We start from the raw sequence: 26727 nt of genomic DNA, 5'->3' as shown, positions 1-26727 counted from the left end.
TGTACATATTTTCTTTTAGATTTACCCTGAAGTGTTGAAATTTCAGTGCTACTATAAATTGTGTTAATATCTATAATTTAAAATTCAAATAGTTCATTGCTGGTATATAGGAAAGCAATTGCAATTAACTTTTGTGTCCTGTAAATTTGCAATAATTATTTATTACTAGATATTGGTGATTCTTTGGGATTTTCTATAGAGACAGTCACATTATCTAACAGACAGTGCTACTTCTTCCTTCTGATTTTCTTTTCTTATATTATTGCATTAGCTAGGACTTCCAGTATGATGTTAAATAGCATGGTGAAAATGGGCATGCTTACCTTCTTCCTGATCTTAGGGAGGAAGCATTTAGGATTTCACTATTAAGTATGATGTTAGCTGTAAACATTTTGTAGATTTTCTTTATCAAACTGAGGAAGCTTACTTCTATTTTATTTATAATTTACAAAGAGTTTTTTAAAATTATGGGTAGGTGTTAGATTTTGTCAAATACTTTTTCTGCATTTATTAATATGATCATATGATTTTTCTTCTTTAGCGTGTAGATTACATTAATTGATTTTTGATTATTGGACCAGCCTTACATACCTGGAATGACCCATTTGGTTGCGTTGTATAGTTCTTTCTATATATTTGTGTATGTGATTTGCTAATGTTTTGTTGAGGATTTTCACATATGTATTCATGAAAGATATTCATCTGTAGTTTTCTTTTCTTGTAATGTCTTTGTCTGGCTTTTGGTATTGGAGTGATACTGGCCTCATAGAATGAGTCAGGAAATGTTCCCTATGTTTCTGTTTTCTGGAAGAGATCATAAAGAATTGGCATAATTTCTTAGTTAAACGTTTGGTAGAATTTGCCAAGTGAAACTATCTGAGCATAGTACCTGCTGTTTTGGAAGGTTATTAATTATTGATTCAATTTCTTTTACATATGCCTATTCATAATATCAATTTCTCCTTTGTGAGTTTTGGTAGATTGTGAGTTTCCAAGAATTTGTCCATATAATCTAAATTATCAAATTCATTAGCATAAGTTATTTATAGTATTTGTTTATTGTCCCTTTATGTCCATGTGGTCAGTAGTGATAGTCCCTCTTTCTTTTTGCAAATAGAAATAATTTTATTTCTTGCTTTCCTATTTGGATACCTTTTATTTCTTTCCTTGCTTAATTGCCCTAGCTAGGAATTCCAGCACTATGTTGAACAGAAGTGGCAAGAATGAGCATCTTTATCTTGTTCTTCATCTTAGAGGAAAATCTTCCAACTTTTCACTGTTGGCTATGTAGCTGTGGGCTTATGATAGTTGGCTATTATTGTTTTGAGGTACATTCCTTCTGTATCTAATTTGTTATTTTTGTCAGGAAAGAATGTAGAATTTTTTCAAATGCTTTTCCCCATATATTGAGATGATCATATGATTTTTGTATTTTATTCTATTAATATGATATATCACATTTATTTGCATATTTGAACCATCTTTGCACCCCAGGGATAAGTCCCACTTGGTCATAGTGAATGATTCTTTTAATGTGCTGTAAATTCAGTTTGCTAGTATTTTGTTAAAGATATTTGTATCCATATTCATCAGAGATATTGGACTGTGTTTTCTTTTCTCATAGTGTCTTTGTCTGGCTTTGGTATTAGGGTAATACTAACCTTGTAAAATAGTTCAGAAGTACTACTTCCTCTTCAAGATTTTGGAAGAATTCGAGAAGGATTCTACTAGTTCTTTAAATGTTGGGTAGAATTAGGCCATAAAACCATCAGGTCCTGGTTTTTTCTTTCTTTTTTTTTTTAATGGGGGATTTTATCACTGAGTCAGTCTTCTTACTAATTACTAGTCTGTTCAGACTTTCTGTTTTTTCATGATTTAGTCTTGGTGGGTTGTATGTGTCTATGAATTATCCAGTTATTTTAGGGTATCTAATTTGTGAGTATATAAATGTTCACAGTAGTCTTTATCCTTTGTATTTTTGTGGTATCAGTTATTATGTCTCTTCTTTCTTTTCCAATGTTACTTGAGTCTTGCTCTTTTTTCTTAGTCTAGCTAAAGTCTTGTCAATTATGTTTATCTTTTCAAAAAACCAACTCTTAGTTTTGTTGAACTTTTCTATGATTTTTCTAGTCTCTATTTTATGTACTTGTGCTCTAATCTTTTATTTCCTTCCTTTTACTAACTTGGGCTCAGTTTGTTCTTTTTCTAGTTCCTTGAGGTGTGACATTACATTATTGGAGCTCTTTTTTTCTTTTTTTAATGTATACTTTATTTATTTATTTGGAGACAGGGTCTTACTCTGTTGCCCAGGCTGGAGTACAGTGGTGTGATCATAACTTACTCCAACTCCTGGCCTTAAGTGATTCTCTCACTTAGCCTCCTTAGTAGCTGATATTGCAAGTGTGGGACACTGTGCCCAGCTTTAATGTAGGTTTTTATTGCTATAATCTCCCTTTTAATAACTGCTTTTGCTGCATCACATAAATTTTGGTATGTTTCCATTTTTGTGTGTCATAAGATATTTTTTGATTTCTTTTTGAATTTCTTTTTGACCCATTGTTCAGGAGTATGTTAATTTCCACATATTTGTAATCTTTCAATTTTTCTTCTGTTATTGATTTCTAGTTTCATGCCATTATGATTGAGAAATACTTGATATGGTTTTAGCCTTCTTAAATTTTATGAGACTTACTGGCCTAATACAAGATCTGTCCTTTAGAGCATTCCATTTGCACTTGAGAAAGTTCTATATTCTCCCGCTGTTGAATGGAATATCTTGTATATGTTTGTTAGGTCCATTGGTGTAAAATGTAGTTAAAATGTAAGGTTTCCTTATTTGTTTTCTGTCTGGATGATTTGTTCATTATTGAATGTAGAATACTGAAGGCCTCTGCTATTATGGTATTGCTGTCTATCTCTTTCTTCAGATTTATTAATATTTGCTTTATGTATTTAGGTGTTGCAGTGTTGGGTGTGTATATATTTGTTATATTCTCTTGAGCTTTTTTCATTATATAATAACCTTCTTTGTCTCTTGTGACTGTTTTTGACTCAAAGTATCTGGTCTGATGTAAGTTTAGCCACACCTGCTCATTTATTGGTTTCTAATTGCATGGAATATCTATTTACATCCCTTCACTTTTATTCTGTGAGTAAGCAGCATGTAATCTTGTTTTTTTTTTCATTCAGCCCTTCGATGTCTTTGAATTGAATAATTTGATCCATTTACTTTCAAGTTACCTTTAATAAATAAGGACTTACTATTGCCATTCTGTTAATTGCTTTTTAGCTGTTTCGTAGATCCTTTGTTCTTTTATTCCTTGTTTGCTATCTTCCTTTGTGATTTGTTGATATACTTTTACTCCCCTCTAAGCATTTTATATTTTTGATGTCATAATTCACATATTTTATATTGTGTACACCTTAGGAAATTATTGTAGCTATAGGTATTTTGTTTGTCTTTTACCCTTTATTCTGTAGACATAAGTGATTTACAGACTACTGTTACAATATTATAGTGTGTAATTTTACTATATACATACTTTAACCAGTGAGTTTTATACTTTCATATGTATTTGTGTTACTACTTAGTGTCCTTTCATTTCAGATTGAAGAGCTCCCTTTATCATTTCTGTAAGGCAAGCCTGATGATGATGAACTCCCTGAGCTTTTGTTTGTCAGAGAAAGTATCACTCCTTTATTTTTGTAAACTAACTTTTCTGGGTAAAGTATTCTTGGTTGGCAGCTTTTTTCTTGAAGAACTTTGAAAATATCTTCTTACTCTCTCTTAGACTGCAAAATTTTCGCTGAGAAAACTGCTGATAGCCCTGTGGGGATTCTGTCTGTGTGAGGAAGCTCTTTTCTCTGTTGCTTTCAAGATTCTCTTTTCGTTTTTAATTTTTGACAGTTTGGTTATAATATGTTTTGGTGAAATATTTTTTGGGTTGTACCTGTTTGGAGACTTTTTATCTTTCTGAATGTTTATATCCTTCACCATATTTAGGACATTTTGAGCCATTATTTCTTCAAATAAACTTCCCCCCTTTTTCTCTTCTTCTTTTTTAATTCCTACAATGTAAATGATAACACTCTTGATGCTGTCCCGTAAATCCTGTAGGCTTTATTTATTTATTCTTCAGAATTAAAAAATTTAAATTTTTATATATTTAGAGGAGATAACTTCAGATTTCTTACATGTATATGTTGTGTCATGGTGAAGTCTGGGAATAGCGAACATTGTTTCCAATAGGTAATAGTCTTTAAAATTCCTTTTTATTCTTTATTCTTTTTTTCTAACTGTATATTTTCAAATAACTTTCTTTAAGTTTACAGATTCTTTCTTCTCCTTGATGAATTATATAGTTGACATATTTTTTGACCTATCTTTTGTAATTTTAATTTTATTAATTATATTCTTTGGCATCAGAATTTCTGTTTGGTTCTTCTTTATGATTTCCGTCATTCTGTTAAACTTCTCATTTTGTTAGTATGTTGTTTTTCTGATTTTTGTTGTCTGTCGGTGTTTTCTTATAACTTACTGAGCTTCCTTAAAACTAGTATTTGAATATTTTGTCGGATATTGATGAAGTCACTGCTTCTAGACTTTATGGACTAGTTTTATATGAAAAGATCTTCACCTATGGGTGATTGTGAGTACACTAGCTGGGTGGGATGTGGCAATTCAGGATCCAGTGAGGATGTGGCAGTTTAGTGTCCATGTAGCTTTTTTGGCTGTGGTTGATGTGGGTAAAAATTTCAGTGGTGTGCAGTGGCCAAGGCTATAGGTATCTGCAACAGTGGCAAAGCCTGACAGAATTCTTCTGATCTCTTTTACTTTCCTAAGGGAAGTTGTGGCAGAGGTGACACCTCTTGGTTCTGGATTTGGCTTGTGGGTATGCTTGTAGTGACAGTGGTACCAATGTCTGATGCATGATACCTGTGGAGTGGTCAAGAAACTTCGATCTGGGAGCATAGGCATATATGGATTGACAGTGGCTTTGGGGTCCAGATGCTAGTGTGTGCAAGTCTACTGCTGCTCTGAGGACTGTGATACGGATATCCCTGCTGCATTAATGGTTCTGGTGTCTAGAATGCAGGCACTTGTTGAGTGGTTGCAGAGCCACATTCTGGCGTGTGGTCACACCTGGAAAGCAACAGTTGCCCTGGGGCCTTGGGTGTGGGCTAACTTGTTGTGGTGGTAGCTCTGATGTCTGATGCATGTGCAGTCAGAGTCTCAAAGAGTTGCAGCAGAGCTGAGGTTACAGCCCACGTGTACTGAGAGACTGCAACTTCAGGGCCCTGGGCAAGGCTAGCATGTAAAGCCAGGGGCTCTGGTGACTATATTATACATGTGCATGGTGCAGCCTCAGAGATGTGGACTGGAGTGTGAACACATGCAGAACAACAGTGGTTCCAGGATTGAGCTGTGGCTTAGCTCACTGTGGCAGTGGCTCAGATACCTGGAGCATAGGATTCATAGAGGAGTGGCAGAGCTAGGGTTCATTGCGCAGGCTGGTGCAGACTGAGCATGCCTGTAGGGCCTGGGGTGGGGCTAGCCCTCAGTGAAGGTGGCTCTGGTGTCTGAGGCATGGGAGTGCATGATGCAGCCTTCTAGCCAGTGCTGGAGCCTGGGTACATATGGAAAGATTGTGACTCTGTGGTCTAGGTCACCCATGGAATTGGGGCATGGTGGCTCTGGTCCTGGGTTGGCAAAACAGTGGCTCCTTCTTGGTGGTAGATGGAGCAACATTTTTCTTATCTGGGGTTTAATGGTGGCAGTGGTTATTAGTTATGTTAGTGGTGAGAGCTGTCAGTGTTCTCTGTAGAGCAGGCTACTAGGAACCATGGTGGGACCTGTGGTTCCTGCACTCTTCCTCATTCCTTGCCGTCTCCAGATGTCTCTGGTATGCCGATCTCCTCAGCTATCCTGTCTGTGTGGTTATTCTCCATTTTTTTTGCTTTACTATCTTGCTGCAGCTTCTTTGAGACTTTGAGCCCTACCAAGGCCACTTTCATCCATGGATAGCTGTCTAGTGGTTGTTTTTTTAGGGGGGAGATGAAGACTGTTATCCCCTACTTTCTCATCTTGCTAATGTCATTCTGTGTTCTTCCTTTTCTTCCCCCAGGAATGTTTTCTAATGGCTTTTTCTTTCTGGGGACTGAATTTTCAAATTGTAACTGAAATAAGAGTTGATGTTCCTTGTAGTCCTTTACTATATTTAGGGCAGAATTTAAAATTATCTCATATGGTATGATCAGATTACTCTTAAAATATTATTTTATTTTGGCTGGGAGCAGTGGCTCACGCCTGTAATCCCAGCACTTTGGGAGGCCGAGACGGGCTGATCATGAGGTCAGGAGATTGAGACCATCCTGGCTAACACAGTGAAACCCCGTCTCTACTAAAAATACAAAAAAATTAACTGGGCGTGGTGGTGGGCACCTGTAGTCCCCGCTACTTGGGAGGCTGAGGCAGGAGAATGGCGTGAACCTGGGAGGTGGAGCTTGCAGTGAGCCGAGATTGCACCACTGTTCTTCAGCCTGGGTGACAGAGCGAGACTCCGTCTCAAAAAAAAAAAAAAAAAAAAAGAAAAAATATAATTAATGTTTAGGAACTGTTGTATGCTTCTATGTTATTTAATATTTTCTTTGTGTCATGTCTTGTTTATCTAGCAGAAAAGTTAGTGCAGGGACTGTCTTCTGTCATATACTTTTTATGTCACAAGATTGAAGAGTCTTGTGGTATTACCCCAATAGTTCATTGATTATTATGGATCCTTATTATGTTGGTTCTGTTTTAAGTAGCATCTTGGGTTCTCTTTTGGGTTCTTTGATACAGTTGTAAAGCTTAGTAGGTTAGCTAGATCCTTCCCATAGACCTTATTGACTTAGCAACAGCAACTAAAGCAGTTCTCTTTTAATATCCTAGAGTCCCTCTGATATGCCATATCATAAGAAGGTCACATATATTGGACATTAATCCAGTTTTGTCTTTTACTAGATATATTGTATTGATCAAGTTATGTAACCTCTCTGAGCCTGAACTTCTTTATTTGAAAATTATGACAGTATCTTATTTTTTAGATTATTTTAAGAATAAGAGAATGCAATATAACATGATGATTTGCACATAATAGGTATTTAATAAAATGGTAGCTATGTTCCTCGTAAGCATTCTGTAGCCTCATATAGCCCTGCTAGCCACTCTTTATGTTTGTTTAGCTTTCACATCTATAGCAGTTGTATTTAGCATAGAGCTATAACTTCAGCTATTTATAAAACCTTTAACATTTTTGGCTTTTTAAATAATAGAAACTGCTCATTCAATGACTAATCGATTTAATGCCATGTTGAAAGTATTTGAAAACCAGGCAAATATGTTGGAGAGGTAAGCATTTTTTATTTTTGCATTTTTATAATTTTTCTATTTTAAAAAAAAGACAGATAAAATTGTATTTTTCCATATGTAATATGCTTATTGATAAAAGTTAGTACGTATTTATTGCAGAAATATTGAAAACATAAAGAAGAAAATAATGCCTCTGTCAACAAATTTAGAATTTCTTATATCAATTTTTATGATTTTATGTACGTATAATGTTTAAATGGAAAATTATAAACATAGAGAATGTAAAATGAAATGTAAAATATGTGCTATGGGAAAATAGTATATTGGTTTCTCAAAAAATTAAAAACAGAATTACCATATGATTCAGCAATTCTGCTTCTGGGCATGTATACCCCAAAATTGAAAACAAGAGTGTTGAAGGGATATTTGTACATCCATGTTCATTGCAGCATTATTCACAGCAACCAAAAGATGGAAGCAACCCACATGTGCAACAATGAATAAATGGATAAACAAAATGTGGCATATACATACAATGAAATTATTATTGAGTCTTAAAAAGAAAGGAAATTCTGATGCATGCTACAACATGGATGAACCCTGAGGACATTCTGCTAAGTATAATAAGCCAGCCACAAAAAAGACAAATGCAATTATTCCTCTTGGATGAGGTATCTAGAGCAGTGTCAAATTCACAGACACAGAAGACAGAATGATGGTTGCCAGGGGGTGCAGGAGGGGGAAATGGGGAGTTATTGTATGATGCACACAAAGCTTCAGTTTTACGTGAGGAGAAGAGTTCTGGAGATTGGTTGTAAAATAGTGTAAAGTTACCTAACACTGCTGAACTATACACTTAAAATAGTTAAGATGGTAAATTTTATGTTATATGTATTTTTCCATAGGTAAAAAATTAAAAGTTACAATGATACAAAATGTAGTTTGTGAATATTTTTTCACCTGTAAACTCATATAATTTCTTTTTAAAATAAATGTTTTATTTTTTATTGACAAAATTACATATATTTATGGTATAAAATGTGATGTTTTTATGTGTGCATATCTTGTGGAATGGCTAAATCAAGCTATGTAATAGACCCCAAATCCTCACATACGTATCTTTTTTTTCTGGTGAAAACACTTAAAAATTGCTCTCTTAGAAACTTCCCTTTGTCTAGCTGCAATTTTGTACTCTTTGACCAATATCTCCCCATTTTTCCCCAACCCCAGCCTCTGGTAACCTGCATTCTGTTCTCTATTTCCTTGAGTTTGACTTTTTGGAGTTCTACATATAAGTGAGATCATGCAGTAATTTTCTTTCTGTACCTGACTTCTTAGTGTAATGTCCTTCAGTTTCATCCATGTTGTTACAGATGACAGGATTTCCTTCTTTTTTAAGGATGGATAAGATATATATATATATCTCTTTCACATGTTCTTTATTTGTATCTTTATCTATTTTTACATTTAGGGACACTTAGGTTGATTCCATATTGTAGTTATTGTGCATAATACTGCAGTGAACATGGAGTATAGGTATCTACTCAACATGATTTATCCCATTTCCTTTAGACGTATACTCAGAAGTGGAATTGCTTGGTCATATGGTAGCTCTATTTTTATTTTTTTTGAAGAATCTCCATACTGTTTTCCATAAAGCTGTACTAATTTACATTCTCACTAACGTTGTGTAAGAGTTCCCTTTTCTCCACATTCTTGCCAGTACTTATATTTTTTCTTTTTGATAGTAGCCATTTTTTTGATAACAGATGTAGGTAATATTACCTGGTGGTTTAAATTTACTTCTCCTTGATGATTAGTGATGTTGAACATTTTTTTCATATACCCTGTTGACCATTCATATGTCTTTTTTTAAGAAATATCAAGCCATTTGTCCATTTTTAAATGGGATTATTTGTTTTCTTGTAGTTGAGTTGAGCTCCTTTTACATCTTGGATATTAAACTCTTATCAGATGTATGGTTTGCAAATATTTTCTCCCATTACATAGGTTGTATCTTCATTCCATCGATTGTTTCCTTTGTTCTGCAGAAACTATTTAACTTGATGCAGTCCCATTTGTCTATTTTTGCTTTTGTTACCTGTGCTTTTGGGGTCATATCAAAAAAATCTTTTCCAAGACCAATGTCGAGAAGTTTTCACCCTGTTTTCTTCAAGTAGTTTTACAGTTTCAGGTTTTACATTTAAGTTTTTAATTCATTTTGGGTCTATTTTTGTATATGGGGTAAGATAAGGACCTATTTTCATTCTTCTGCAGTCTCTCCAACACAATTTATTGAAGAGACATTCTTTTCCTAACTATGTGTTTTTGGACATTTGTCAAAGATCAGTTTGTTTTTGGACATTTGTCAAAGATCAGAAATAAATGTGAATTTATTTCTGGGCTCTCTCTTCTGTTCCATTGGCTATGTCTGTGTGTGTGTGTGTGTTTTTTTTTTTCCATTTTTTAAATTGTACTTTAAGTTCTGGGATACATGTTCAGAACATGCAGGTTTGTTACATAGGTATACATGTGCCATGGTGGTTTGCTGCACCCATCAACCTGTCATCTACATTAGGTATTTCTCCCCTACCCCATGACAGGCCCCGGTGTGTGATGTTCCCATCGATGTGTCCATGTGTTCTCATTGTTCAACTCCTACGTATGAGTGAGAACATGTGGTGTTTGGTTTTCTGTTCTTGGGCTAGTTTGCTGAGAATGATGGTTTCCAGCTTCATCCATGTCCCTGCAAAGGACACGATCTCATCCTTTTTTTATGGCTGCATAGTATTCCATGGTGTATATGTGCCACATTTTCTTTATCCAGTGTATCATTGATGGGCATTTGGGTTGGTTCCAAGTCTTTGCCATTGTGAACAGTGCCACAATAACATATGTGTGCATGTGTTTTAATAGTAGAACAATTTATAATTCTTTGAGTATATACCCAGTAATGGGATTGCTGTGACCCAGCAGTGAACTAGAATTAGCAATGAACTAGAACTAGAAATGATATTTCTAGTTCTAGATTCTTGAGGAATCACCACACTGTCTTCTATAATGTTTGAACTAATTTACACTCCCACCAACAGTGTAAAAGTGTTCCTATTTCTTCACATCGTCTCCAGCATCTGTTGTTTCCTGACTTTAATGATTGCCATTCTAACTGGCGTGAGATGGTATCTGATTGTGGTTTTAATTTGCGTTTCTCTAATAACCAGTGATGATGAGCATATATTTATAAGTTTGTTGGCTGTATAAATGTCTTGAGAAGTGGCTGTTCCTATTCTTCACCCACTTTTTGATGGGGTTTTTTTTTCTTGTAAATTTGTTTAGATTCTTTGTAGATTCTGGATATTAGCCCTTTGTAAAATGGATAGACTGCAAAAATTTTCACCTATTCTGTAGGTTACCTGTTCACCCTAATGATAGTTTCTTTTGCTGTGCAGAAGCTCTTTAGTTTAATTAGATCTCATTTGTCAATTTTGGCTTTTGTTGCCATTGCTTTTGGTATTTTAGTCATGAAGTCTTTGCCCATGCCTATGTCCTGAATGGTATTGCCTAGGTTTTCTTCTAGGGTTTTTATGGTTTTAGGTGTTACATTTAAGTGTTTAATCCATCTTGAGTTAATTTTTGTATAAGGTGTAAGGAAGGGATCCAGTTTCAGCTTTCCGCATATGGCTAGCCAGTTTTCTCAACACCATTTATTAAATAGGAAATCCTTTCCCCACTGCTTGTTTTTGTCAGATTTGTCAAAGATCAGATGGCTGTAGATGTGTGGTGTTATTTCTGAGGCCTTGTTTTGTTCCATTGGTCTATATCTCTGTTTTGATACCAGTATCATGCTGTTTTGGTTACTATAGCCTTGTAGTAAAGTGTGAAGTCAGGTAGTGTGATGTCTCCAGACTTGTTCTTGTTGCTTAGGATTATCTTGACTATGAAGGCTCTTTTTTGGTTCCATATTAAATTTAAAGTCGTTTTTTTCTAATTCTGTGAAGAAAGTCGATAGTAGCTTGATGGGGATAGCATTGAATCTATAAATTACTTTGGGCAGTATGACCATTTTCATGATGCTGATTCTTCCTATCCATGAGCATGGAATGTTTTTCAATTTGTTTGTTTCCTCTCTTATTTCCTTGAGCAGTGGTTTGTAGTTCTCCTTGAAGAGGTTCTTCACATCCCTTGTAAGTTGGATTCGTAGGTATTTTATTCTCCTTGTAGCAATTGTGAATGGGAGTTCACTCATGATTTGGCTCTCTGTCTGTTCTTGGTGTATAGGAATGCTTGTGATTTTTGCACATTGATTTTGTATCCTGAGACTTTGCTGAAATTGCTTATCAGCTCAAGGAGATTTTGGGCTGAGACGATGGGGTTTTCTAAATAAACAATCATGTCATCTGCAAAGACAGACGATTTGACTTCCTCTTTTCCTAATTGAATACACTTTATTTCTTTCTCTTGCCTGATTGCCCTGGCCAGAACGTCCAATACTGTGTTGAATAGGAGTAGTGAGAGAGGGCATACTTGTCTTGTGCCAGTTTTCAAAGGGAATGCTTCCAGTTTTTGCCCATTCAGTATGAGATTGGCTGTGGGTTTGTCATAAATGGCTCTTATTATTTTGAGATACGTTCCATCAATACCTAATTTATTGAGAGTTTTTAGCATAAAGGGCTGTTGAATTTTGTCGAAAGTCTTTTCTGCATCTATTGACATAATCATGTGGTTTTTGTCATTGATTCTGTTTATGTGATGGAGTACATATATTGATTTGTGTATATTGAACCAGCCTTGCATCCCAGGAATGAAGCTGAGTTGATCGTGGTGGACAAGTTTTTTGATGTGCTTCTGGATTCAGTTTATCAGTATTTTATTGAGGATTTTTTCATCGATGTTCATCAGGCATATTGGCCTAAAATTTTCTTTTTTTTGTTGTGTCTCTGCCAGGTATCAGGAAGATGCTGGCCTCATAAAATGAGTTAGGGAGGATTCTCTCTTTTTCTGTTGTTTGGAATAGTTTCAGAAGGAATGGTACCAGCTCCTCTTTGTGCCTCTGGTAGAATCTGGTGGTGAATCCGTCTGGTCCTGGACATTTTTTGGTTGCTAGGCTATTAATTACTGCCTCCATTTCAGAACTTTTAATTGGTCTATTCAGGGATTTGACTTCTTCCTGGTTTAGTCTTGGGAGGTTGTATGTGTCCTGGAATTTATCCATTTCTTCTAGATTTTATAATTTATTTGTGTAGAGGTGTTTATAGTATTCTCTGATGATAGTTTGTATTTCTGTGGGATCAGTGGTGATATCATTTTTTATCCTTTATCATTTTTTATTGCATCTGTTTGATTTTTCTCCCTTATCTTCTTTATTAATCTGGCTAGCAGTCTGTCAATTTTGTTGATCTCTTCAAAAAACCAGTTCCTGAATTCATTGATTTTTTGAAGGGTTTTTGTGTCTCTGTCTCCTTCAGTTCTGCTGTGGTCTAAGTTATTTCTTTTCTTCTGCTAGCTTTTGAATTTGCTTGCTCTTGCTTCTCTTGTTCTTTTAATTGTGATGTTAGGGTGTCAATTTTAGATCTTTCCTGCTTTCTCTTGTGGGCATTTAGTGCTATAAATTTCCCTCTACACACTGCTTTAAATGTGTCCCAGAGATTCTGGTATGTTGTGTCTTTATTCTCATTGGTTTCAAAGAACATCTTTATTCCTGCCTTCATTTCATTATTTACCCAGTAGTCACTCAGGAGTAGGTTGTTTAGTTTCCATATAGTTGTGTGGTTTTGAGTGAGTTTCTTAATCCTGAGTTCTAATTTGATTGCACTGTGGTCTGAGAGACTGTTTGTTATGATTTCTGTTCTCTTGCATTTGCTGAGGAGTATTTTACTTCCAATTATGTGGTCAATTATAGAATAAGTGCGATGTGGTGCTGAGAAGAATGTATATTCTGTCAATTTGGGGTAGAGAGTTCTGTAGATGTCTATTAGGTCTGCTTGGTCTAGAACTGAGTTCAAGTCCTGGATATCCTTGTTAATTTTCTGTCTCGTTGATTTGTCTAATATTGACAGTGGGGTGTTAAAGTTTCCCACTATTATTGTGTGGGAGTCTAAGTCTCTTTGCAGGTCTTTAAGGGCTTTCTTTATGAATCTGGGTGCTCCTGTATTGGGTGCATATATATTTAGGATAGTTATCTCTCCTTGTTGCATTGATCCCTTTATAATTATGTAATGCCCTTCTTTGTCTCTTTTGATTTTTGCTGGTTTAAAGTCTGTTTTATCAGAGACTAGGATTACAACCCTACTTTTTTTTTCTTTCCATTTGCTTGATAAATCTTCCTCCATCCCTTTATTTTGAGCCTATGTGTGTCTTTGCACGTGAGATGGGTCTCCTGCACACTGATGGGTCTTGACTCTGTCCAATTTGCCAGTCTGTGTCTTTTAATTGGGGCATTTAGCTCATTTACATTTAAGGTTAATATTGATATGTGTGAATTTCATCCTGCCATTATGATGCTAGCTGGTTATTTTGCCTGTTAGTTGATGCAGTTTCTTCATAGCATCGATGGTCTCTACAGTTTGGTATGTTTTTGCAGTGGCTGGTACTGGTTGTTCCTTTCCATGTTTAGTGCTTTCTTTAGGAGCTCTTGTAAAGGCAGGCCTAGTGGTGACAAAATCTCTCAGCATCTGCTTGTCTGTAAAGGATTTTATTTCTCCTTCGCTTAGGAAGCTTAGTTTGGCTGGATATGAAATTCTGTGTTGAAAATTCTTTTCTTTAAGAATGTTGAATATCAGCCCTCACTCTCTTCTGGCTTGTAGATTTTCTGCCGAGAGATCTGCTGTTAGTCTGATGGGCTTCCCTTTGTGGGTAACCCGACCTTTCTCTCTGGCTGTCCTTAACATTTTTTTTTTATTTCAACTTTGGTGAATCTGACAATTATGTGTCTTAGGGTTGCTCTTCTCAAGGAATATCTTTGTGGTGTTCTCTGTATTTCCTGAATTTGAATGTTGGCCTGCCTTGTTAGGTTGGGGTAGTTCTCCTGCATAATATCCTGAAGAGTGTTTTCCAACTTGGTTCCATTCTCCCTGTCGCTTTCAGGTACACGAATCAAATGTAGATTTGGTCTTTTTACATGGTCACATATTTCTTGGAGGTTTTGTTTGTTTCTTTTCACTTGTATTTTGTCTCATCTTGTCTCCTCACTTTATTTCATTGAATTGATCTTCAGTCTCTGATATCCCTTCTTCCGCTTGATCAGTTTGGCTATTGATACTTGTGTATGCTTCACAAAGTTCTCGTGCTGTGTTTTTCAGCTCCATCAGGTCATTTATGTTCTTCTCTAAACTGGGTATTCTAGTGAGCAATTCCTGTAACTTTTTTTCAAGGTTCTTAGCTTCCTGGCATTGGGTTAGAACATGCTCCGTTAGCTCACAGGAGTTTGTTATTACCCATCTTCTGAAGCATACTTCTGTCAATTCGTCAAACTGATTCTCCATCCAGTTTTGTTCCCTTGCTGTCTAGGAGTTGTGATCCTTTGGAGGAGAAGAGGTGTTCTGGTTTTTGGAATTTTCAGCCTTTTTGCACTGGTTTCTCCCCATCTTCGTGGATTTATGTATCTTTGGTCTTTGATGTTGGTGATGTTGATAGTATTCCTTTCTGTTTGTCAGTGTTCCTTCTAACAGGCCTCTCTGCTGCAGGTCTGCTGGAGTTTGCTGGAGGTCCACTCCAAACCCTGTTTGCCTGGGTATTACCAGCAGAGACTGTAGAACAAAGATTGCTGCCTGTTCCTGCCTCTGGAAGCTTTATCCCAAAGGGGCACCAGCCAGATGCTAGCCAGAGCTCTCCTCTATGAGGTGTCTGTCGACCCCTACTGGGAGGTATCTCTCAATCTGGATACATGGATGGTCAGGGACCCACTTGAGAAGGCAGTCTGTCCATTATCAGATCTTAAACACTTTGCTGGGAGAATTGCTGCTCTCTTCGGAGCTGTCAGGCGGGGATGTTTAAGTCTGCTGAAGCTGCGCCCAAAGCCTCCCCTTCCCCCAGGTGCTGTGTCCCAGGGAGCTGTGGTGGACTCCACCCAGTTTGAACTTCCTGGGGCTTTGTTTACAGTGTAAGGTAAAACCACCTACTCTCAAGCCTGTAATCCCAGCACTTGGGGAGGCTGAGATGGGCGGATCACGAGGTCAGGAGATCGAGACCATTCTGGCTAACACAGTGAAACCCCCGTCTCTACTAAAAAATACAAAAAAAACTAGCCAGGCGAGGTGGTGGGCGCCTGTGGTCCCAGCTACTGGGGAGGCTGAGACAGGAGAATGGCATAAACCTGGGAGGCGGAGCTTGCAGTCAGCTGAGATCCAGCCACTGCACTCCAGCCTGGGCCACAGAGCGAGACTCCATCTCAAAAACAAACAAACAAACAAAAAAAAAAACCCCACCTACTCAAGCCTCAGCAATGGTGGATGCCCCTCCCTTTACCAAGCTCGAGTGTCCCAGGTTGACCTCAGACTGCTGTGCTAGCAGAGAGAATTTCAAGCCAGTGGATCTTAGCTTGCTGGGCTCCATGAGGTTGGGACCTGCTCAGCCAGGCACCAAGAGAATATCCTGGTCTGCCGGTGGCAAAGACCATGGGAAAAGCGCATTGTCTGGGCCAGAATGCACCATTTCTCCCAGTAGAGTCTCTCACAGCTTCCCTTGGCTAGGGAAGGGAAATCCCTTGATCCCTTGCACTTCCCAGGTGAAGTGACATCCCACCCTGCTTTGGCTTATCCTCCGTGGGCTGCCCCCACTGTCCAACCAGTCCCAGTGAGATGTACTGGGTACCTCAGTTGGAAATGCAGGAATCATCCGCCTTCTGTGTCAATCTCGCTGGGAGCTGCAGACTGGAACTGTTCCTATTCGGCCATCTTTTTGGCTATATCTGTTTTGATGCTAGGGTCATGCAGTTTTGATTACTATAGCTTTGTGTAGTAGACTTTGAGATAGTGTGATGCCTCTACCTTTGTTCTTTTTGCTCGTGATTGCTTTGGCTACTCAGGATCTTTTGTGTTCCCATATGAATTTTAGGATCTATTTTTATTTCTGTGAAAAATGTCATTGAAATTTTCTTAGGGATTACATTGAACCTGTAGGTTATTTTGGGTAGCATGAACATTTTAACAATATTGTTTCAACTCACGAATATGGGATGTATTTTCAATTCTTTGTGTGTTCTTCAATTTGTTTCAACAAGTCTTACAGTTTTCAGTGTAACAGATCTTTCACTTCTTTGATTAAGTGTATTCCCAAGTATTTTATTTCTTTTTATGCTATTATAAATGGGATTGTTTTCTTGATTTCTTTTTTAGATAGTTTGTTGTTAATTTATAGAAACACAACTGATTTTTGTATATTGGTTTTTGTATCCTGCCACTTTGTTGGATTCATTTGTTCTGCAGGTTTTGGGGGGCATCTTTAGAGTTTTCTATATAGGAGAGTATATCATCTGGAAACAAATATGATTTTACTTATTCTTTTTCTATTTTGATGCGTTTTATTTGTTTTTCTTGACTAATTGCCCTGGCATGGACTTCTAGTACTATGTTGAATAGAATTGGTGAGAATGGGTATCCTTGTTTTTGATCTTACAGGAAAAGCTTTAAACTTTTCACTGTTGAGTGTAATAATGTTAGCTATGGGGTTCTGATATATGGATTTTATTATATTAAGGTACATTCCTTCTATACCTATTTATTGATGGGTCTTATTATGAAAGGATGTTGAATTTTGTCAAATGCTTTTTCTGTATCTTATGAGATGATCATATGGTTTTATCTTTTATTCTGCTAATATGATGCACAACATTTATTGATTTGCTGATTCATCCTTGTACTCTAGGGATAAATTCCACTTGATCATAGTGAATGATCCCTTTAATCTACTGTTAAATTTGTTTTGCTAGTATTGTGTTGAAGATTTTTACATCTATATTCATCAGGGATATTGGCCTGTAATTTTCTTTTCTTGTGATGTCCATGTCTGACTTTGTTATCAGAATGATTGATGATGACTTGTAAAATAGTTTGGAAGTATTTATTTCTCTTCAAGATTTTGAAATAGTTTGGGAAGGATTATATTAGTTCTTCTTTAAATATTTGGTAGAATTCAGCCATGAAGCCGGGAAGTCTTGGGCATTTCTTTGATAGGACTTTTTTTTTTATTATTTATTGACTCTTCTTGGTGATTATTGGTCTTTTCAGATTTTTTATTTCTTCAGTCTTGCTAGGTTGTTAACTCATTTTCTTCTAGGTTGTTCAGTTTGTTAGAATGTAATTTTTTTTGTGATAGTTTCTTTTATCTTTTTTTTTATTTCTGTGGTATCAGTTGTAATCATTTTTCTTTACTGAGGTTATTTGGGCCTTCTCTCTCTTTTTTTCTTAGTCCAGCTAAAGATTTGCTGATTTTATCTTTTCAGAAAACTTTTAGTTTTGTTAACCTTTTCTATTGTTTTTCTAGTCTCTATTATTTATTTCTGCTCTTTGTAATTTTGTTCATTCTATTAACTATTGGCTTAATTTGTTATTTTTCTAGTTCTTTGATGTATCACATTAGGTTATTTATTTGAGATCATTATTTTTTTGTAAGTAGACATCTATTGCAATACACTTCCCACTTAGAACTGCTTTTGCTGCATTTCATGAGTTTTAGTATGTTGTATTTCCATTTTGGTTTGTCTCAAGATACTTTCTGATTTCCCTTTGGATTTCTTTTTTGACTCATCATTTGTTTAGGAGTGTGTTAATTTCTACATATTTGTGAATTTTTCCAGTTTTTCTCCTGTCATTGATTTCTAGTTTCAAATTATTGTCATTGGAAAATATGCTTGGTATGACTTCAGTCTTCTTAAGTATATTAAGACATGTTTTGTGGCCTAACACATGAGCTATCATGGGAAATATTTCATGTACACTCAAGAAGAATGTATGTTCTGCTGCTGTTGGGTGGAATGTTTTATATATGTCTATTGGGTCCATTTGGCCTAAAGTATTGTTCAAGTCCAATGTTTCCATATTCATTTGTTGTCTGAATGAACTGTCTATTGTTGTAAATGGGGTATTACTGTACATGGGCTATTATTGTATTGCTGTCTGTCTCTCGATTCAGATCTATTAGTAGTTGCTATATGTATGTAGATAGTCTTATCTCGATGCATATTGTTTAAAATTGTTATAACCTCTTGATGGATTGACCCCTTTATAATTATATAATGACTTGCTTTGTCTCATGAGACAGCTAAAAACTTAAAATCTCTCTTTCTTATATAAGTATAGACACTTGTGCCTTCTTTTGCTTTTGCTTTGCATGGAGTATTTTTTTCCATCCCTTCACTTTTAGCTTTTGTGAGTTTCAGGCTGGAGTGCAGTGGTGTGATCTTGGATCACTGCAACTTCTGCCTCCTGGGTTCAAGTGATTCTCCTGCGTCAGCCTCCCGAGTAGCTGGGACTGCAGGTGTGCACCACCACACTGAGCTAATTTTTGTATTTTTAGTACAGACAGGGTTTCACCATGTTGGCCAGGACGGTCTCGATCTCTTGACCTTGTGATCCACCCACCACGGCCTCCCAAAGTGCTGGGATTACAGGCATGAGTCACCGCACCTGGCCTGTGTGTTCTTAAAGTCTATGTGAGTCTTTTGTGGGCAGTATGTAGTTGGGTTCTTAAAAAAAAAAATCCATTCAGCCACTTGACGTGCTTTTGTTGGAGATTTAATCCATTTACACTTAAATATATATATTCAAAGTAATTATTTATATGTAAGGATTTACTATTACCATTTTTTTTTTTGAGATGGATTCTCACTCTGTTGCCCAGGCTGGAGTGCAGTGGTGCAATCTCGGCTCACTGCAGCCTCTGCCTCCTGGGTTCAAGCAATTCTCCTGCCTTAGCCTCCTGAGTAGCTGGAATTACAGGCACCTGCCACTACGCCTGGCTAATTTTTGTATTTTTAGTAGAGATACAGTTTCTCCATGTTGACCAGGCTGGTCTTGAACTCCTGACCTCAGGTGATACACCACCTCAGCCTCCCAAAGTGCTATGATTATAGGCATGAGCCACTGTGCCTGGCTCACTATTACCATTTTGAAGGACAATAATCATATGATCATTTCAATAGATGCAGAAACAGCATTTCGCAGCATTCAAAATCTTTTCATAGTAAAAACTTACAACAAATTAGGTATACAAAGAATGTTCCCCACATAAAAACGCCATATTAACCTACAGCTAACATTACACTCAGTGGTGAAAAGTTGAAGACTTTTTCTCTAATAACAAGAAAAAGACAAGGATGCCTACTCTTAACAATTCTATTCAATGTTGTACCAGAAGTCCAATGTAGTAGCTAAGCAATTAGTCAAGAAAAAGAAATTAAAGGTATCCAAATCAGAATAGAAGAAGTAAAATCATGTGTTTCTAGATGACATGAGTTCATATATAGAAAACCCTAAGGATGCCTCCCCTACCCCCATCAAATATAGAATGGTGCCACTCCCAAAACTCTTAGAACTAATAAATGAATTCAGTAAAGTTGCAGGTTACAAAATCAACAACCCCAAATCAGTTGTGTTTCTACACACTAACAATAACTGTGAAGAAGAAAACATTTAGAGTAGCATGAAAAGAAATGAACTATTTAAGAATAAATTTAACCAAGAAAGTAAAAGATTTGCATGCAGAAAACTATAAAATATATAAGATATATTGAAGAAGACACAAAGAAATGGGACAATATCATATGTTCACGGATTAGAAGAGTTAATACCGTTATAATTAAGTCCATGTACCCAAAGTGATCTACAGATTCTGTGTGAATCCTATGAAAATACCAATGACATTTTTCATAGACATAAAACAAATCCTAAAATTCATATGCAACTTCAAAAGGCCTTGAATAGCCAAAGCAAATTTTAGCAAGAGTAATAGGGCTGGAAGCACATTACTTTCTTTTTTTTTTTGGAGACAGAGTCTCACTCTGTCATCCAGGCTGGACTGCAGTGGTGCGATCTCAGCTCACTGCAACCTCCTCCTCCCAGGTTCAAGCAATTCTCCTGCCTCAACCTCCCAAGTAGCTGGGATTACAAATGCCTGCCACCATGCCTGGCTAACTTTTCTGTATTTTTAGTAGAGACGGGGTTTTACCATGTTGGCCAGGCCTGTTTTGAACTCCTGACCTCAAGTGATCTTCCCACCTTGGCCTCCAAAAGTGCTAGGATTACAGGCATGAGCCACTGTGCCTGGCATTTTTTTGTTTGAATGGAGTCTCGCTCCGTCGTCCAGGCTGGACTGCAGTGGGGTGATCTTGGCTTACTGCAACCTCCACCTTTCAGGTTTGAGTGATTCTCCTGCCTCAGCCTCCTGAGTAGCCTCAGATGATCCGCCTACCTCAGCCTCCCAAAGTGTTGGGATTATAGGCCCGAGCCACTGCACCTGGCCCTTACTTTCTGATTTCAAATTATGTTTTAAAGCTACAGTAATTAATGCAGTATGGTACTGGCATAAAATCAGACATATAGACCCATGAAACAGATTAGCAAGTGCAGAAACAAACCCAAGCATGTGGACAAGTGATCTTCAACAAGAGTGTCAGAAATAAGTAATGGGGAAAGGATAGTGTCTTCAACAAATGATACTGGGAAAAGTGGATGTCTATATGCAAAAGAATGATACTGGATTTTCATGCCATGCACAAAATCAATTCAAAATGCATTAAAACTTACCTGTATGACCTGAAACCGTAAAACTCCTCGATGAAAACATAGGACATAAGCTCCATGACATTGGTCTGGGCAATGATTTTTTTGAATGTTACACCAAAAACAGGCAAAAAAGCAAAAATAAACAACTTAGATTACATCAAATTTAAAAGTCCTGCCTAAAAAAGGAAATAATAAAATGAAATGGAAAACTATAGAATAGGAGAAAATATTTCCAAACTATACATCTGATAATAATGGGTTAATATAAAAAATATACAAGGGACTCATACAACTGAATAGAAGATAAAAAGTAATTAAAGGACTTGAATAGATATTTTTCCAAAGAAGACATACAAATATACAATGGGTATAGGAAAAGGTACTATATATCACCAATCATCAGAGAAATGTAAATCAAAATCACAATGAAATAATACATCATACTTGTTAGGTTGGCTGTTATTAAGAAAAAAATATATAACAATTCTTGGCAAGGATGTGGAGAAAAGGGAACCCTTCAGCACTACTGGTGGGAATGTAAATTGGTAGAGCCATTATGGAAAACAGTATGGAAGTGCATAAAAATTCAAAATAGAACTACCATATGACCCATAAATGCCACTTCTGGGTATGTATCCAAAGGAATTTAAATCAATATGTCAGGGGGATATCTGCACTCCCATGTTCATTGCAGTAGCCAAAATCTGGAAACAACTTAGGTATCCATAATGGATGAATGGATATAATGTACCTATGCATACAACAGAATATTATTCACTCTTAAGAAATTAGAAAATCCTTCCATTTGTGACAACATGGATGGACCTAGAAGGCATTATGTTAAGTGAAAGAATCCAGGCACAGAAAGCAAAATAATTTGGGAGCTGAAAAAGTGTAGGCTAAAATGCACAAAGTTTCAGTTTTCCAAGATAAATAAGGTTTGTAGATCTATTATATAACAGAATCCCCATAGTGAACAGCACTGCATTGTATATTTAAAATTTTCTAAGAGGGTAGGTGTTTTGTTAATTTTTCTTAATAACAACGGCATCAGCAGAAACCATGACAAACAATTATGTATTAATGAGGGCAGAAGGAAACATTTGGAGGTGAAGATCTCTTCGTGACCTAGATGATGATAATTTCATGGGTATATTCATATCCCCATTCATTGGGATGGATACAATAAAAATGTATAGCTTTTTATATACTAATTACATACCAATAAAGTGATTTAAAAGTATAGGATAAAATATAGAAACTAGGACTTTATTAAATTATTATGCATAAATTTACATAGTAGCAGGATAGGACAATCATTCTGGTCTTTGGGGGAGGTAATAGACATATTCTTCAGGATATTGTCAGTGCATTGTCTAGCTGTTCACCTGTGCATAATGATAAATAAATAAATAGGCATAGACCTAGAGGGCCTTGAAAATCTTCTGTAATTGTGGGACAAATTGAGATCTCAATTAGATATTGATTTGTAGTATGGCTTGTGAAGATATGATTCCTTTTTGGTGAACAGAATGCTTAGAACTAGTGTCCAGTCTTAGAGATGAAGTTGTTAAGTTAGATAGGAACAATGTACATTACCTGAATCATGTGGTCTGGACAGGAAAGCAGTCCTGTTAAGAATTACATCATGACATTTTTCTAGGGAGGCATAGACATTACAAGTGAGGGTAATAGGCTGTTTTGCCTTTCAAAGTGTCTTTAGCCCAACTGCATGCATCACAAATAGTTACCTTATGTCAGAATTGGAATCACAATAATTCTAACATGGCAAATTCACATTTGTGAATGAATTTTAGTGATTAGGTAGGGCATCGGCAAGGTAAAGGCATCCATGTGGTTAAAAAGTAATGACAGATTCTGAATTCACATCATTTAAAAAGCTAATATTGATTACAGACCTAAAGGTAAGAAAATAAAACCATAAAAAGGGAGGGAATTCAACTCTCAAAACTAAAAACACCTGAAACAAAGTTAAAATGTAAGCAATAGACTGGGAGAAAAGATTTGTGCACATACAATAGAAAAAAGGAGTAGTAATAAGAATCTATAACTCCCTAAAAACACTAAGAAAAATAGGCAAAGTATATAAAGAGGTAACTAAGGAAAAGACAAAAAAATTGGCCAATAAACGTTTTAAGAGATGCTCAGTCTCACTGTGATCAGGGAAGATGTAAGACAAAGCCATGACTTTTTTGTCTACAAAATTTAGAAGTTTTCTAATATCAACTATTGGCAGAGAGGTAGTGGAATGAATACTGTTACAATGCTAGTGTAATAGAAATTTCCCACTTCTGAGGACAATTTAGCACAGTTTAGTAATAACAAAAGTGTATGCCATGTTATATCACAAATCTATTTTTATCTACCCTCGAGAAAGGAGTACAATATGCTCAAGAAAGCATATAAAAGGAATTTTTTGCATCAGTGTGATGTCAGCAAAACTAGAAAGAACCTGTTTTTGTTAGTAGGAGTATGGCTCAATAATCTATGGTAAATGAATGATAAAGGAATACTATGAATAACTATATGACAACAAATTAGATAACTGAGATGATATATATTTCTAGAAAGACCCAAACTAAACTGTATCAAGAAGAACAAGAACATGTGGCTGGACTTATAAGTAGTGAAAAGATTTAATTAGTAATTAACATATTCCCACCAAGGAATGCTTAGGCCAGATGACTTCACTTTCTAATCCTGTCAAATATTTAAAGAAGAATTAATACCAGGCCTGTACAAACTCTTCCAAAAGATAAAAGAGTTCACACTTCTCAATTCATTCTGTGAGACTAGTGTTACTCTGATACCAAAATTAGACAATCACAAGAAAATAAATATATTTAAGAAGATAAATATGTGTTATGAATATGAACACAAAAATCCTCACCAAAATACTAGCAAACTGAATCCAACAACGTATTAAAAAAGATTACATATGATGAACATGGGGGATTTATTTTAGGAATGCAAGGTTGATTTAAAATGCAGGTATCAATTTATATAATATGTAATATTGATTAAATAAAGGAGAAAAAAATCACATCAGTTCACTAGATTCAGTAAATGCACTTGACAAAATTCAACATCGTTTTGTGATAAAAATTCCACAAACCAGGAATAGAAGGAAACTTCCTTAACCTGATAAAGGCCATTTGCAAACCCCATTCAACATCATACTCAGAGGTGAAGAATGAATAATTTCTCCCTATGATCACGAAAAAGACAAGGCATTCACTTCTATTCATCATTATAGTAGAGGTTCTAGCAAGGGCAATTATGGAAGAAAGGGAAATAAAAGTGTCTGCACTGGTGAGGAAGAAGTAAAACTACCTCCATTTGCAAATGACATGATTTTAGATATTAAAACATCCTGAGTTCTGCTAAAACCTATTGGAAGTAAGGAATGAATTCATCAAGGCTGCAATATATAAGATTGATAAACAAAAACAATTTGTATTTCTTTTTTTTTTTTTTTTTGAGACGGAGTCTCGCTTTGTCGCCCAGGCTGGAGTGCAGTGTCCTGATTTCGGCTCACTGCAAGCTCCACCTCTGGGATTCATGCCATTCTCCTGCCTCAGCCTCCCAAGTAGCTGGGACTACAGGCGCTCGCCGCCACGCCCGGCTAATTTTTTGCATTTTTAGCGGAGATGGGGTTTCACCGTGTTAGCCAGGATGGTCTCGATCTCCTGACCTCATGATCCTCCCGCCTCGGCCTCCCAAAGTGCTGGGATTATAGGCATGAGCCACCGTGCCCAGCCAACAATTTGTATTTCTATACACTAGCTGTTATGGGTTGAATTGTATCCCCTCAAAAGATAAGTTGAAGTTCTCACCCCCTGCTACCTCAGGGTCCCCTATTTGGAAACAGGGTTATTGCCAATATTATTAGTTGAGATGAAGTCATACTGGAGTAGAATGGGCCCTTAATCTAACGTGACTAATGTCCTTATAGGAATTGGAGAAGACAAGATAAACATGGAGGAAAAGACTGCTAATGTAAAGATGGAGGCAGAGATTGGATTTATTCTGCCACAATCCAAAGAATACCAGGAACTAACAGTGGCACGGTAGATTCCTTCCCTAGATATTTCAGAGGGAGCATGGCTGTGCCAACACTTTAATTTTGAATTTCAAGTCACCAGGCTGTGAGAAAATAAATTCTTATTGTCTTAAATCACCCATATGCGGTCCTTTATTACTAAAGCTGTAGGAAATGAATACACTATGAACATTTCAAAAGTGAAATAAAGAAAACAATTCAATTTATAATAGCACCAAAGAGATCATGACTGAATTAAAAAAAGAAATGCAAGACTTGGACACTGAAACTACAAAACATAATTGAAAGAACTTAAAGAACACCTACAGAAATGAATAGATATCTCATCTTCATAGACTGTTAAACTTAATATTTTTTATTTTATTTTTTAGAGACAGGGTCTCACTCTGTCACCCAGACTGGAGTGCAGTGATGCAATCATAGCTCACTTCAGCTGCTAACTCCTAGGCCCAAGGCATCTTCCTACCTCAGCCTTCTAAGCAGCTAGGACTATAGGCATGCACCACCATGCCTGGCAATGTAAAAAAATTTTTTTTGTAGGGACAGGGTCTTGCTGTGTTGCCTAGGCTTATCTTAAACTCCTGGCTTCAAGTGATCCTCCTGCCTTGGCCTCCCAAAGTTCTGTGATTACAGGCGTGAGCCACCATACCTGTCTTTAATAATCTTAAGGTAGCAATACTTCCCAAATTGTCCTACAGATTCAATGTAATTACTTTCAAAATTCCAGCTGACATTTTTTCAGAACTGACAAGCTGATTCTAAAACTCATGTGGAAGTTCAAGGAAGCTAGAATAGCAAAAGCAATCTAAAGAACAAAGTTAGAAGACTCACACTTAACTGATTTTAAAACTTAATACAAAGCTACAGTAACCAAGGCAAAATGTTACTGGCATAAGGCTAGACATGTGGCTATATGGCTAGACATATAGAGCAATGGAATGGAATTGAAATTCCACAAATAAACCCTTACATTTATGAACAAATGATTTTCAAGGTAAGATGATTCAATGGGGGAAAGAAAAGTCTTTAATTTATAATAAATGGTACTTGGGCAACTGGTTATCTACATGCAAAAGAATGAGGCTGGATTACTTATTTTTGCCATTCACTAAAGTCAAAATTATCAAAGACCTAAATTTAAGAGGTAAAACTATAGGCATTTTAGAAGAAACATAGGAGTAAATCTTTGTGACATTGGGTTAGGCAGTGGTTTCTTAGATATGGCATCAGAAGTACAATCAACAAAAGAAAAAATAGATAAACTTTATCAAAATTAAAAACTTTTGTGCTGCAATTGATACTATCAAAAACATGAAATAAACTGCTCATAGAATGTGAAAAATATTCACAAATCATATATCTGCTAAGGTACTTAGTAGAACATACAAAGAACTCTTATACTTCAATAATAAAAAGATAAATAATTCCATTAAAAATAGGCACAGTATCTGAATAGGTATTTCCCCAAAGAAGATATAGAAATGCCCAATAATCACATTAAAAGATACTTAACATTATTAGTTGCTAGGTTTTTTTTGTTTTTTGTGTTTTTTTTTTTTTTTTTTTTTTTTTTTTTT

The 26727-nt window shown here is 36.2% G+C and overlaps 1 protein-coding gene across 2 annotated transcripts in view; it reads left to right on the top strand.

The window, feature by feature from the left end:
- LOC111546657 (coiled-coil domain-containing protein 7) overlaps nt 1-26727 on the top strand; it is a 124706-nt gene that overhangs the window by 29502 nt on the left and 68477 nt on the right. For both annotated transcript variants that reach the window (XM_023218145.3, XM_023218144.3), the window contains exon 10: nt 7312-7387. In XM_023218145.3, coding sequence (XP_023073913.2) covers nt 7312-7387 — 76 coding nt within the window. The remainder of the gene's footprint in view (nt 1-7311; nt 7388-26727) is intronic.

The sequence above is a fragment of the Piliocolobus tephrosceles genome, chromosome 9 (assembly GCF_002776525.5).
Source record: "Piliocolobus tephrosceles isolate RC106 chromosome 9, ASM277652v3, whole genome shotgun sequence".
Classification (NCBI taxonomy): domain Eukaryota; kingdom Metazoa; phylum Chordata; class Mammalia; order Primates; family Cercopithecidae; genus Piliocolobus; species Piliocolobus tephrosceles.
This window is presented reverse-complemented; position numbering and strand designations above follow the sequence as displayed.